General features: G+C 37.3%; 3 protein-coding genes across 3 annotated transcripts; 1 reads left to right on the forward strand and 2 right to left on the reverse strand.

The window, feature by feature from the left end:
• Nucleotides 1–1,474: 1,474 nt before the first annotated feature.
• Nucleotides 1,475–5,643, reverse strand: LOC125238811 (protein FAM136A). Its single transcript, XM_048146255.1, has 4 exons — nt 5,476–5,643; nt 4,916–5,035; nt 3,121–3,219; nt 1,475–1,938 (listed from the first exon to the last, which is right to left on the reverse strand). The coding sequence occupies exons 1-4, from the start codon at nt 5,560–5,562 to the stop codon at nt 1,801–1,803; spliced, it is 444 nt and encodes a 147-aa protein (XP_048002212.1). The 5' UTR covers nt 5,563–5,643; the 3' UTR covers nt 1,475–1,800.
• Nucleotides 5,644–6,419: 776 nt separating this feature from the next.
• LOC125238867 lies at nt 6,420–8,457 on the reverse strand. The gene is made up of 2 exons (XM_048146339.1): nt 8,412–8,457; nt 6,420–7,090 (listed from the first exon to the last, which is right to left on the reverse strand). The coding sequence occupies exons 1-2, from the start codon at nt 8,451–8,453 to the stop codon at nt 6,671–6,673; spliced, it is 462 nt and encodes a 153-aa protein (XP_048002296.1). The 5' UTR covers nt 8,454–8,457; the 3' UTR covers nt 6,420–6,670.
• Nucleotides 8,458–12,544: 4,087 nt separating this feature from the next.
• Nucleotides 12,545–14,027, forward strand: LOC125238891 (mucin-2-like). The gene is made up of 2 exons (XM_048146378.1): nt 12,545–12,661; nt 13,001–14,027. The coding sequence occupies exons 1-2, from the start codon at nt 12,560–12,562 to the stop codon at nt 13,655–13,657; spliced, it is 759 nt and encodes a 252-aa protein (XP_048002335.1). The 5' UTR covers nt 12,545–12,559; the 3' UTR covers nt 13,658–14,027.
• The last annotated feature ends 590 nt before the right edge of the window (nt 14,028–14,617 follow it).

Genomic DNA, 14,617 nt, shown 5'->3' on the forward strand with positions numbered 1-14,617 from the left:
TGGTTTCAATAAAAACGAACTTTGTTTTAGCATAATCTTTATTTCTTTAAACTACACATCTATACAACAATGAGTGAACATTTGGTAAACTATATAATATATAATCTAATTTACAAAATGCATTGTAAAATATCTTTATTTAAAATAAAGTCTATTGTTTTGTAGTAAACCAGTTTTAAGTTCTGACAAACCTCCTTTTTTATGTACTTATATAGTACAACATGCATACCCAATTCCTCTTTTAGTATTAAAATTAAGTCAAATATAAGTTCAGTATACAATTTATGTAGGTACATAAAATGCAAATACATGCAAAACTCCGTATAGACAAAGTCTCCAAGATAGCTCAGTGTAGGGTTCCGTAGTATTTTTCTCAAAAACAGATCAAGTTCAAAACAATTTACCTAGAAAGTCTTTATAAAGTTCTCATATGGTTCAAAAGTTAGAGGGGGGGGACGCACTTTTTTTTCTTTAGGAGCGATTATTTCCGAAAATATTAATATTATCAAAAAACAATCTTAGTAAACCCTTATTCATTTTCAAATACCTATCCAACAAAAAACGTCAGCCCCCTCTCAGAACCATCAAGAAAAATATGCTAACGGTTACTGAGATTATACGCGGACGGACGGACAGACAGACATGGCGAAACTATAAGGGTTCCTAGTTGACTACGGAACCCTAAAAACGTACCTCAGATGGTTCTGAATAAATTTATATCTAGATGGCGGTACAGCTTTAGGTGATTCTCGGCTAGATGGCGCTAATATTAATATTTGTCAATTTTAACACATATCAAGTTAGTAAAGAGATTGCAGTCTATGCACTGTGACTATACATTCATTTTTAACCCCCGACGCAAAAACGACGGGGTGTAACACGTCAAACTTATAACAGTTATAAGTTTGACGTGTCTGTCTGTGGCATCGTAGCTCCCGAACGGATGAAACGATTTCGATTTAGTTTTTTTTTTGTTTGAAAGCTGAGTTAGTCGGGAGTGTTTTAGCCATGTTTCGTGAAAATCGATCCACTATGTCGGGGTTTTTTTTTTTTTCAAAATTTTATTACTTTGACAGTTATTCTCTATGTTCTCGATTCACTTTGGGTGATTCCAGAGAATGTCCCTCAAGAATTGTGATTCTTCTATTAACTTCTTAAAACGCTAAGAAAGCGAATTTGTGTTTTGTGATAATATTCCATGACTTGGCTAACATATTGGCAGTAGGTATATTCTAGAGCTTTGCGTATTTTGTTGAAGTAGCCATCATACAAGACTAGATTTGCAAATAGAAAAAAAAACAATGAATAAAAAACTTTTTTTTTAAATAAGGTTTTTTCGGATGAACAAATAATTCGACAATAACGGTTTTTTTTTTATTTTAACGTTTCAATAACAATACCGTACATTTTAATTCGATAAACATTCAGTATACAAATGTTTATTGGGGAATCCCCGATGCGGCGTGGAGCGTGGTCAGCGTGGAGAGGCGGTGGTGTTGCCAACAGTAAATAGAGACAATATAAAATAAGACCAGAAATTAAAGTTATTAAATTTAATTCGTTCAGTAGTTAACATAAATTCTAAAAAACCGTACAAGTGCAAAATTTTGAGATTTCGTATTTCAGAAAAAAAAACACATTCCAGAAAAAAGCTGTTTTTTTTTTCAAGTCAGAAAAAAAACCGGTTTTTGCAACCCTATACAAGACAAAAGGATTACGTAATGGACTTTCTCGATGAGTGCACCTTTGGTATTTTATAGCGCACTATTTTATAAACTGTCCGGACTACACTGAAGGTTTTCATTCGCTCCTCATTGGTGGAGGCTTACCGCTCGCTAACACAGACTTCATAGTCTTTAACATACTAGGAATGAGTCCCATGTGCTTGTCGACACACTTTACTGCACACTTCTCGAAGTCTATCGTGCATTTATCGATCTGGAAATGAAAAAGAAATATTATAGGACATTCTTACACAAAGCTTGTGTTGTGGCTACTCAGAAAACGATAAATATAATCCATAATAATATTATAAATGGGAAAGTGTGTGTGTCTGTTTGTTTGTCCGTCTTTCACGGCAAAACGGAGCAACGAATCGACGCGATTTTTTATATGGTGATAGTTGAAGGGATGGGAGTGACATAGGCTACTTTTTATCTCTTTCTAACGCGAGCGAAGCCGCGGGAAAAAGCTAGTATATTATACAAATAATTCCAACGAACATAGCCTGGCTCGCACCACTGAGTTTTCAGAACTTATGTGCTTTTTATCATTGGGTATTTACCAGTCTCTTTTCGGTGGAGGAAAACATCGCGAGGAAACCTGACTAATCCTTTGGGTTGGAAGGTCAGATGCCAGTCGCTTTCGTAAAAACTGGTGCTTACGCTAAATCTCGGGATTAGTTGTCAAAGCGGACCCCAAGCTCCCATAAGATTTGGCATGTGCCGGGATAACGCAAGGAGGATGATGAGGTTTAATTTAATTGGTTTGTTTAACAATAGTATTTACTACAGATACTATAGATCAAGCAAACGTATTTACTTAGCGTGTCAAATGAACTCAGTAAAATCCACTGAGATCTCCGTCTTTGATCGCAGCTTGCAGCTTTCAGGCGTCAGTCTTTGTAAGTTGAAGTCAACAAAAACATTAAAAATGCCTCGTTTATTTAACAACACAAAATTTATGAGCATTCAAGGCTCTGAGACATTTAAAATCGCAGGCAAGTAACAACTTCAGTACAAATTCACGCTAGGCCCCTATATAAATAGATGAACTTGTTTCTTCTATCGAAATCTAGTTCTGTGGTATTAACGATTAAAGCTCGGCCACACATGCGCGTTATGATAGCGTAGGCGGAGCGGTAGCGGAGCGCAACGATAGCGGTGCGTCGGACGAACGCTGGCGTTGCGCCCAGCGGACGCCGGCGGGAACTAACGAGCACACATTGCGAGCGGAATGCGCGCGGATTGCGAGCGGAACGTCAGCTCCACTGACGCTCCGCTAACGCAACTCTATCAAAACGCTTTATGTGTGGCGGAGGCTTTACTTCCACTTCACTACTTGTTACAAGTACTTATTATGGGGTCATGCCCGAAATACAAGATTATCTAATATACTTACAGTCTCTTGGCTAGGGTCCGGGCCAAGCCTGTCTCGCGCCGAATCATTGCAGTCCATGACACAGCGCTGTAGCCTGTTTTGGAAGTGGTTTATTTCAGTCTGTGAAAATAAAGGGGCTTAATAGTTATTTGTTATATTATACAAGGGGGCAAAGTTGTATTTTAACGCCGAGTGTGGAATTGAAAAACGAGCAAGTGAAAGGATTCTATAGTTGAACCACGAGCGAAGCGAGTGGTTCGAGAATAGAATCCTGAACTTGCGAGTTTTTTAACACACGAGAAGTAAAATACATTTGCACCCGAGTGTAACACAAAACTTTTCCCCTCACTATAGCGAGGAAACTACAACGCAACAAATGCATTTATCACTGCTTCCAGTAGTTCCACAGGTGGTAAATCATCTTTATTACTAGATTCACCTACTTTTATCAATTTTAAAGCAGATAATTTGACTTTATTCAATGTCAAATTACTTTACCCACTAGTGGATAAAATGCGTTTTTACCCGCTGGTATTAAAGGACAAAACACGTGTTTCCGAGCTAGTGAGGGGAAAAAATCATTTCAGCTTTTAACCCGTGGAGCGACCGCCCCCTAAATTACATACTATTTATTGACCAGTGGCGGCTGGTGAAAATGTCTGCTAGGCAACACCAAAGCTAAAAGAAACCTACCTTAACTTAACATTAGTTACTCAGTTTTAGGCAAGCCGGTGGGAATCGGCTTGTATGGACCAGCCGCTGCTGTTATTGACACCGTGTGTCAATAGGACGCTCCACGGGTTAAAGTGTAAATGGAAAATTTATATTTAATATATTTTAGTCCATACACGTTTGGGTGGGACTCAGACGGGTTGACTGTATGAAGATGTCGACTGGCGGTAGCCTATACATGCAGTCCACATGGCTTATGACCATATCCCGGCCGGCGAGAGCAAAAATGCGTCTGCTCCTAATGCTTAATTAAATATCGACTATTCTATAGACATATGGATGTCGATAGAATAGTCGACTTTTAATTAAGCACAATTATTATATTATTTTTTTAAATTGAGCCTGAGTATTTGTTATTTATTTCTGTTACTGTCTTACAGTACAGTTCCGATTACTACAGTAGATTTAGAACGGTCCTTTAGTTGGATGAAATGAATTTTATCGGCAAGGCAAAGGAGTTAAAAATCAGAAAATTTAGAAAAAATGCTAATTGTATATTACGAAAATTACATAAAATACTGAATAAATACAAACACTTGGTTTTAATTTTGTTTACAACAATAATTAATACTTCTGCATATCATAACGGTGGTCCAGTACATCGTGTTGTTTTTATTGACATCAACCAAAGTGTGTGTCCTCGCACTATTAAGCTGTCAACGCATTTTTGCTCTCGCCGGCCGGGGTATGCTTATGACCGTGTTCAATGGAGACATGCTATGCTACTTGTGTTTATGATTCTTGGGTTTGAAGGAAGAATATACACCCTATTGCTGTGCACAGGGCTCTTGCTCTCTATCACCCTCGCGCTAGTCTAATGTGGATGTGGATTTCACATAATGTAGTGCAAAAAGGGTTTCCTTCGTAGTTTTCCGGAAACGTTCGTATTCGTCATGCTGGTTCAGTCAAATTCAGTACATCTTGTACTGAGACTGACTGAAATAGAATGACACGTTCATGTGTTTCCGTAACAATATGAAGGCAAATTTTTTCTCACTGCATCTGTACACCTTTGAATTTATTCACAGGCATGCACTTAATTTTCTTTTAGTAAGAAAAAAGCAAAAGTTTTATTATTACATACCTGTACATAGTTGTTAGCTAGATTGAGGGAGGTAGTACAGTTGTCTATGCATCCGTGCACTCTTTCTAGAGTGTTCTGCTGGTTATCGCAGCACTGAGCCGCACATCTGTGCATGTCACCCTGAAAAACATAATTATATGATAATTATTTGACGACCGGTCTGGCCTAGCAGGTAGTGACTCTGCCTGCTAAGTTGTGGTCCTGGGTTTGAATCCCGGTAAGGGCATTTATTTGTGTGACAAGCACAGATATTTGTTCCTGAGTCATGGATGTTTTCTATGTATATAAGTATGTATTTATCTATATAAGTGAGTATATCGTCGACTAGCACCCATAGTACAAGCTTTGCTTAGTTTGGGGCTAGGTTGATCTGTGTAAGGTGTCCCCCAATATTTATTTCTGAGGTTATGATTAAACCATATCAATATGTTATTTTATTTATTATAATATAAAGAACGAAGAATAAAATAGGTCTCTCATTTATAGATGATGCAATATTAGATGAATTCAGACCACCATTGCATAATATTACTAAGATAAGAACATAACCTAGAACTAACCTGCATTTTTCGCAAATAGCTTTTATCCAATTCATTGACGAGATTGGTCATCTCCTGCTCTATCCGAAACTTTTGTGCTTCCACCATTATGATTGTTGTTTATTCTAATTATCAATAAAAATCACTGATAATTTATTATTTAATAAAATTCACAAGCAATCCGAGAGGCAGAAAATGCAGAAATAGGTTGGTTAGGTTAACTTTTGACTTGACAGTTTTGACACTTTTGACTTGACAGATAAAAGCAGTATTTTTGTTTCTGAAACTTGACATCACGTAAGCGTATTTTTCTATTGAAACTCAGCTAGTATTATTTTTATGTTTTCTTCGTTATTATTCAACATTGGTTCAACATGATTATGTTATAAATTATCAGTTGTGTTTAATTTAAATGAATATTATTATATCTACTTTGTATGTCTTTCCCATCACGGAACCTTTGGGAGGCGTGCGCGGGGCCGGAGCCATCGCGTAGAGGCCCTTTTGACACTTTAATGAAATGTAAGGGGTACACCGAGAGGATGTTACCCTTGCCCGTATCATGGGACACACTCAGAGGCAACACCCGCCAGGGTAAGGACTATTTGAGAGTTAATGGAATCTATTTATTGGATGAAAGTGATGGACTAAATACTGGGCTATGGGATAAAAAACCGGACACCTGCCTAATAATACGGTATCCAATTTTATTTCCTGCAGACGGTGACTCGTCCCCACAAGATGGGCCCCCACAAAAAGCGATATCCAAGATGGCTCAAGGGCAACACCGGTGTGAGAACTCAGGGTGTCGAGAGGTGTAGGTACACCGCTTTCTGCCCAGTGGCTGTCAAGCCACTGTACCAACTGGCGTCTTATGCAAATTTCAATCAATCACTTTACTTATTATTACGTAAAAGGTACGTAAAGTTCCAAAAGTCTATAAGGCAATATTGAAAGACAAACTGTAAATTTTATTAAAAAAGTTTATTTTAACACATACTTAAACTACCTTACAAAATAATAGGCTTACAAAACGGCGACAAATTTGGACACAGCGGCACCGCTAGCGCCGCGCAACTGCACGGAGAACAGATAGGGAATGCTCCTGTAGAACATCCGCGTCCGCATCCGCATCCGCAACCGCAACCGCATCCACGTCCGCATCCGCACGGACCAAACGCTTTCGCCACCACTGGTAAACCACCAGGCAAATACCCTAAACCGCAAGGCAGCTCGCAAGACCTTGGGGTAGGATCAACTGGTCACTGCAGCACTTCCTCGGCACTAAAGCTGTCACATACTCACATCCGCAGCCAGGGTTGCAAATACAATCTGTTATTATATCAGTGCAGTTATCGAAAACCAGCTCATATTCTATACCACAATCATCATACTCAAGAACTAAGGGGGTGGGTGGAATGTTTTGGACGTAGCAGTTTTTCTCTGGCAAAGTGTCAGCTAAGAGATCACTGACGATGAAAAGTTGGAGCGTGTCAATGAGAGATTGGACGACGTTGCCGTCAACGATGGTAGGGGCGGTGGTAGAGACGATGGTAGGTGCGGCAATGGTGGTAGCCAATTTTGGGCCGCAGTTGTTGGGGCAAGGAGGACATCTGATGCTTTGGCTTAAAGCCACCTGAAATGCGTTAAAGACGTTGAAGTCAGATCTTATATACATTTACAATCGTTTTACTTATGAAATGGCAGTTATTTCATGAGAAGATGAAATTTTTCTATCCAGTCAATGCAACGGAGAAAAGTTTCTAAAATTGAAAATATTCTCAAAGAAAGTTCTCTATATTGTTTTTTTTTTAATTGAATGGCTTTAGTCCATTATTGGGACTATTTCGCCAGTGTCAAGGTGATATGAGCTAATACTAATTAGTGATTTTGGTACGGTAAGTACGACAGTGTACGGTGAGTTAGCACTTGTAAATTGATAGCTAGATTTTACAAGAGCACGTGGACTACCGGCCGTTGACGACAAAAAAGAGGCTAAATGCGTTTCGAGATTATTTTTTCATCAGCTTCTCACTACAACATTAGTTTACTGCATAATAAGCTATCGATATTACACTTTAAACAAAATTAATGAGCAAAAGAAAAATAAATTATTGACGACACGAGACCGCTAAGATGGCGCTCGAACCGGAAGTCCCCTCGATATTGGTTGCTCTTCAGTGAATTTATTGTCAAGCTTCAGAGTCAGTTTCTATGACATTTGATGAGTTGATAAATAAACTCCAGTGTCACGTATAGTCAAACATCAATGAGGAAGCACACTGACAATTTATTCTGCCAGGCGGCGCCTGTGCAAGTGTCTAGGCATGTCACTGTCATTCATATGTGAGAGAGAGAAAACATATCATCTTCTCGCTCTCATGTATGAAATTCTTTATCTGTGCAAGGGACTAATAGGGTGGCGCCATCATAAAACCTTTGAGTGTGTCTCCTCATTGAGCGATCGTCAACATTTGAGAAGATTATGTAATTATATCCTTATAATAACCTCAATAGCAACGACAGAATTTCCTAATGAATATTACCCGTAATTTATGAATTTTTGAGAACCTTTTGCAGCTTGTAGTACATTGCTAATCGATCCACAATATTTACACAAAATTGTAGGTATAAGAACGACAATATTATAATTAAATTCCATCATTATTCTGACACTTTTTTATTACATTACCTACTTACTCAAGTAATTAAAACATTAACTAATCAATGTATCTATTTCAATACATTATCAGCGATTTTTGAACTTTATCGACATATCACGTCTATTAAGATTATATTGAAAATAGGTTGTCTTGCACATTTTCACGATATTTGCCAAGTTTATACACAACTGTAATTAGGTCAAAAATTTTTTAAAGGATTAAAGATACTGGATAAAGCTACATTTTAAAAATCAATAACTGTTTACTATTGCGTGCGATCAAAAAGATACTCACATTAAAAAATATGGCTAGAACAGCAAAATATGCCCAAACCATTTTACCAGCTTCTAATAAATGAGTAAAATATACTAACAGCCCTACTTTAAATACCTACTAAATAAAATTATCATTTAGACATTGAAAATAATAAGAAATCCAAATGGTATTACTAACCTAGTTATGACTTGTGAAATCGAAGAATTGCAATAAAGTCACGGTCACGTAAAGAAATTCTTTCGTTTGGTACAGAGTTTATTATTATTTGTTTATTTATTTATTTGAAAACATATTTCAATGACATTGCAGATAAATCCAATGCGCCATGAAATTTTAACAACAGTAAATACAAACAATAAAATTAAACGATTGATTTGGGCGATGACGTCACAGCGTGGCTCCGTTGCGTCGTTTCCCCCGGTATAGAATTATAATAATATTATGATTACTTTTACATGGACGAAGATGTGGCAGATTGAAATGGGTTTACTCCATTTCAAATAGAAAGGCCCGATATCACTTGAGACGGCCATCGGGCGGTACCTATCAATAGGATTAGTGAAAACAAAAGATACCGCGTGCCATAGCCGAAAGGCATTTCTACGACGCGAAACGCCACCGAAACGCTGCAGAAAGGTAGTAAGTCTGGCTCTGTCGCGCCAATACGCAAGAGCGATAGAGATAGATAGCTACGAAAAACATATTATCGTGAGCGTTTCGTGAGCGTTTGTGCATTCGGTTACGCACACTGGTCATTTTACACGCACTTGACGCACTTTTGCTTTGTTTTCACTTTTGTTTCGAAGTGCTCCTAATTAGATAAACATTATACCTAAGCCCTTTTGTTAAGTTTCAAGTACTTAGGGCATTTATTAGTGTGATGAGCACAGATATTTGTTGCTGAGTCATGGTTTCTATGTATCTAAGTATTTATATATTATATATATCGTTGTCTGAGTACCCACAACACAAGCCTTCTTGAGCTTACCGTGGGCCTCAGTCAATCTGTGTAAGAATGTCCTATAATATTTATTTAATATTTATTTATAAGTACCATCGGGCCTTCGTATTTGAAATCCATACTATTATTATAAATGGGAAAGTGTGTGTGTCTGTTTGTTTTTCTGTCTTTCACGGCAAAACGGAGCGACGGATTGGCGTGATTTTTTAGGTGGAGATAATTGAAGGGATGGAGAGTGACATATGCTACTTTTTGCCTCTTTCTAACGTGAGCGAAGCCGCGGGCAAAAGCTAGTAGATTATATATGTAAGTGGATGAAAATAATATGTCAAAGATTGAGATGGGTAATTATGTTAAGATGGTTTGGGTATGTAGAGATGATGGATGACAAAAGATGAACGAAATATGTATAGAAAAAGATTGGAAGCTTTTCTCGCCCAAATCGGGGAAACGTTGCAAAAAAGGGTCAGAAGTACCTACCCGAAACATGGACATGTATGAAGAGCGTTATAAAGTGAGCGAAAGTGGATTGCCAGGATCGTAAAAACCGGCCAAGAGTGTGTCGGTGTCGGGCCACGCTCAATGTAGGGTACCGCAGTATTACCGTATTTTTCTCAAAAACTACTGAACCTATCAAGTTCAAAACAATTTTCCTAGAAAGTTTTTATAAAGTTCTACTTTTGTGATTTTTTTCATATTTTTTAAACATATTGTTCAAAAGTTAGAGGGGGGGGGGACGCACTTTTTTTATTTCCGATTATTTCCGAAAATATTAATATTATAAAAAAACGATCTTTGTAAACCCTTATTCATTTTTAAATACCTATCCAACAATATATCACACGTTGGGGTTGGAATAAAAAAAAACATATCAGCCCCCACTTTGAATGTAGGGGGGGTACAATAATAAAACATTTTTTTCCGTTTTTTATTTTTGCACTTTGTTGGCGTGATTGATATACATATTGGTACCAAATTTCAGCTTTCTAGTGCTAGCGGTTACTGAGATTATCCGCGGACGGACGGACGGACGGACGGACAGACAGACATGGCGAAACTATAAGGGTTCCTAGTTGACTACGGAACCCTAATAATGGAAAACCGTGAAGGATGAATCTTAGAAAACTATAAGATATTTGAACAGTGGTGAAATTAGGTAAGTAGGTACGTGTGCTTAATTTAATAAATGAAATTTTCTCTTATCAATGTGCATATAACTTGTGACATTCAAAGTAGATCAAATAATGTAATTCGATAAAACGTTACAATAACTTGGCAACTTTATTTGATCAACGTTCCGTGACTTATCAGCGATTGGGTATTGTAATAAATAAATATTTGTTTGAAATTAGTATCTAACGTTACATAAGCAAAATACTCTATCATATTGAGGAAATAGTTCAATGTAAAATTCCTAGATAATGATGTTTACGTAAATATTGCCCCCAGCCGGCGTATCATGCTTCTAATTTTATCACTTATCCACGTGGATAAGACGTCTGTCACGCTTTAGCAAGTATGTCAGTGTGAGAGTGACAGATGTCTTATCATAAATCATAATCATAAATCATTTATTTGCTTACCATGGTACGTACAGGATGTTACAATAAAATTATTTTAATATGAGCACATGGCACCCTGTGAAGGGTATGGCAATATTCTTAAAAATATGTACATTGTTTCTTATAACACGTGGATAAGTGATAAAATTGGAAGCTTGGTAGGCCGGCAGGATATGATCCGCTTCATGGCAAGTAGTTTCTATAGCACAGATGTCATATATATACCATAGATTAAGCAAGCGTATCTATTTTAGTGTGTCAAATGAACTCAGTAAAATCCACTGAGTCGTCCGTCTTTAATCGCAGCTTGCAGCTTTCGGGCGTCAATTGCAATTCGGTGCTATAAAAAAATGCACCATTCGACGTATTAAAATTGCCGATATTTTACAAATTTATTAAAAATCTTTACATATTCCATGACACAAATAATGACTCTGTTAAACGAAAATAAATTTCAACACAAAACGCTTGGGTATATTTATTGAAATTAAAAAGCCGTTTTTGTCGAATCGTTTGTTTATTGCACTGTGGAAATGTACCTGGGCGACCAAGTAGCGGGCCGCTAAACATTATTTTTCAGCAACTTTACAACATGCAACAGCAGGTAGTCGCTTCAATTCTTTATTGCTTCCATGTTGGTACAAAATTATTACAGGTGGCAGATATAAAAGGCAAGGCACAACACAACATGAGACCCTGTTAGGGTATTGCAAAAAATATAAATAAAAACTACAACTAAAATATACACACAGAATAAATTAATAAAATACATTATTGAATACATTACTGAATAGCTTATTGAATTACTTTTGGAATTTATACAAATTAAAATAATCTTGTAAGGAATAAAAACAATTGTCAATTAAGTAATTTTTCAATTTTATAACAAATTTATTATATTTAGTCTCTTTGGTTATTTTTTTAGGCAAGTTATTGTAAATACGTATAGTTGTCATATGCGGGCTGTTACTACTCATTTGCAAGTAGCTACTCTAGTGAATTTTAATGGCTAATTAAAACCGTCTTTAAATACGATGGTGCATAATAAGATGGTTATAAATTTAATTATTGGTTTTGTAGGTATCTGATATGAGAGAACTTCGTCAATTTTGGATCAATGTTTATTTTGACTTGCATGTCATGGGATCATAACATAATATAACAGTCATCGTGTTCGATCGATTCGCGATTTGAAGTGTGTAATAGAGTGATCTTAATAACTGGTTAAAAGTGATTTGTTTTTCTGTCGGCCCTTACTTTAAGAACCCCTGACTTAAGATGCGTGTTACTTTGACAGTGACAGCAGTTTCTTTACGTTTATTCCGTTCAATTCGTTATTGGAATATACACGACTATACTCCGCACTGCAACCTTTTTTGAAAAAAAAAAAACTCTTTTTCGCCCTCACTTACAGCATAGTATATAGATGACCTAGGTGCGGTGCGGTCGTGTGTTAGAACTTTAATAACTGCTACATAGCAATGCTGAGCCGAAAGGGGCCGGGGTCACCCGAAAGGCACAGTGTCCAACCACTGATTAAACTTGCTAAATATGTCATGATTACATAAAACCCTAAGATTAAATAACTATTTTATAATTTCATGCATTCTTAGGTAAATTTGATAATTGATTATGTATATAAAATGACGAAAATAGTTCCAGAAACAGTTCGGTCCAGTGCAGCGAAAGATATTGTTGACATGATGTTGCAAAGAAAAGTTTTAGCTTTATTATTAGTAACTAAGGTAAAAAAAAAAATCCCTGAAATACTTCTGTAGACAAAATTATACATTTTGCTAGAATTGGGAGTTCCTTAACAGTTGGAAAAAACGCTTTATATCAGATTGTCTGATTATAAGACTATTTGTTAAGTTTAAAACTTCCATAAAATGTTTTTTAGGGGGAAGGGGGTGAAATATTATAGTCTAGCCTTATGTACTTTTTCGATGTAAAATTAGTCATGCTAGTCAAAAAGGAATGTGTATTTGACATTGCTTTTCCACACATCATATGGTAAAGGCTCATCTTATCATTAATAATTATTTTCCTATAAATGCTTCATATACGTACTTATATTATTTCAGATGGCTGTATCCCAGTCAATTTACCCAACAACAGCAGTATCTTACTCAACAAGTTCAGTTCCAACGATACAAACCCTCCCAGTGTCACCAACTGCAGTCAACCCTATACCAGCTACAGTCAGTCCTGTGCCAGCTACAGTCACCGCTATACCAGCTACAGGATCACCAGCAAAAGTCACGACTTTACCCATGTCAGCTCAACCAGCAACAGTAACAGCAATGCCAGTAGGTTCCTCAGCAGCTCCAGCGACATCAGGCGTGAAAGTTACTACAATGCATTCATCATCAATGTCATCACCTGTATCTTCATCGATATTAACAGAACCAAAAGCCCATTTCCTACCAACACCTATTCCTGATCCAAAAGTAACGATCCTACCTCACGATACGCCTATCCCACCGATAGCAGCAACTGCTCCTCCTGCATCGTCCTCAAATATGGGCCATTTGAAGAATATTAAAGAAAAAGGGCCTGCATCTCCGGTAAAAAGAATATCGATGGCATGTACAGAAGATTTCAGCCTTCCAAATGAAGATTTGTGCCCTGGTTTTCCGTTGAAAGATCTTAAGCCACCAACTGCTAAGAGTAATAAGGGGAATTTGAGTAATCCGATTGATTTTGAAGGCTTGATAGATGGATTTTTCAGTTGTTTGTAGGCTCATTTACATGATGCGAGAACTTGCGAGTTTTAATACATTGCGGTTTTTGAATGGTTTTTCAGAATTATATATAACCTCAACATGCCGCAATGTAACTAAAGTCACATGAGAGTAGCACACCGGCATCTAAGTCAGTTTTAAAGAAGATAAGATAAAATTGACATATTGTGACATATGGCAGGAAGTTTCGCAGGATCAGGACAGGTGGCGTGCTCTCGTTTTAGAGGTCAAGATTCTCTTTAGATTGCAGAGCCATATTAGTTTGTAATAATACTCGTAGAAGATGAACAAGTGCCACAACTGATAATTCAAATAAGATTTAATAATAAATGTAGGTAGTTATAAAAGAAAGAAAGGTTATAATCAGGGTGGCTAGCCGAATGGCACAATCGCTCACGAAACGCTCACGAAACGAAGCGCTAGTAGATATCTATCTCTATCGCGCTTGCGTATTGGCGCGACAGAGCCAGCGGCGTATCGCTTTCGTTTGGCGTCGGAGAAATGCCATTCGGCTACGGGGCCTGGCCCCGTAGCCGAATGGCATTTCTCCGACGCCAAACGAAAACGAAACGTAGTCCGGCTCTGTTGCGCCAATACGCAAGAGCGATAGGGATAGATATCTACTAGCGTTTCGTTTCGTGAGCGTTTGTGCCATTCGGCTACGCACCCAGAAATGATAAACGGTTATTGACCGTTCATCAATCCTACTTTTTACAATAGAGAAGGACATAAAAACAAAATGTTCACCGCACCAACTGGTAAAGGCTTTCTTTGCTATTCGAAAACAATTGGCAAAATTGCATTTTATCCACAAGAGTGCAAAGTAAATTCATACAAATTTTAACTTGATGTCTTAAGCTGGCTAGTAGATTACGAAAGTAAAATACAAATACCTAAGATAAAACTGAAATTAGTTGTTTTAATTCTTGAATCCCTTAGTAGTAAAATAATTTAACT

The sequence above is a fragment of the Leguminivora glycinivorella genome, chromosome 24 (genome assembly GCF_023078275.1).
Source record: "Leguminivora glycinivorella isolate SPB_JAAS2020 chromosome 24, LegGlyc_1.1, whole genome shotgun sequence".
In the NCBI taxonomy this organism is placed as follows: domain Eukaryota; kingdom Metazoa; phylum Arthropoda; class Insecta; order Lepidoptera; family Tortricidae; genus Leguminivora; species Leguminivora glycinivorella.

Bases quoted from the DNA above. Each gene is read 5' to 3' on its own strand.
- LOC125238811 (XM_048146255.1), bottom strand. From the start codon at position 5,562: ATGGTGGAAGCACAAAAGTTTCGGATAGAGCAGGAGATGACCAATCTC. The intron at 5,036-5,475 runs GTTAGTTCTAGG...TATGTTTTTCAG, and splicing joins GCTATTTGCGAAAAATGCAG to GGTGACATGCACAGATGTGC. The intron at 1,939-3,120 runs GTAAGTATATTA...TTTCATTTCCAG, and splicing joins CGGACCCTAGCCAAGAGACT to ATCGATAAATGCACGATAGA.
- LOC125238867 (XM_048146339.1), bottom strand. From the start codon at position 8,453: ATGGTTTGGGCATATTTTGCTGTTCTAGCCATATTTTTTAAT. The intron at 7,091-8,411 runs GTGAGTATCTTT...AACGCATTTCAG, and splicing joins TTCTAGCCATATTTTTTAAT to GTGGCTTTAAGCCAAAGCAT.
- LOC125238891 (XM_048146378.1), top strand. From the start codon at position 12,560: ATGACGAAAATAGTTCCAGAAACAGTTCGGTCCAGTGCAGCGAAAGAT. The intron at 12,662-13,000 runs GTAAAAAAAAAA...ATATTATTTCAG, and splicing joins CTTTATTATTAGTAACTAAG to ATGGCTGTATCCCAGTCAAT.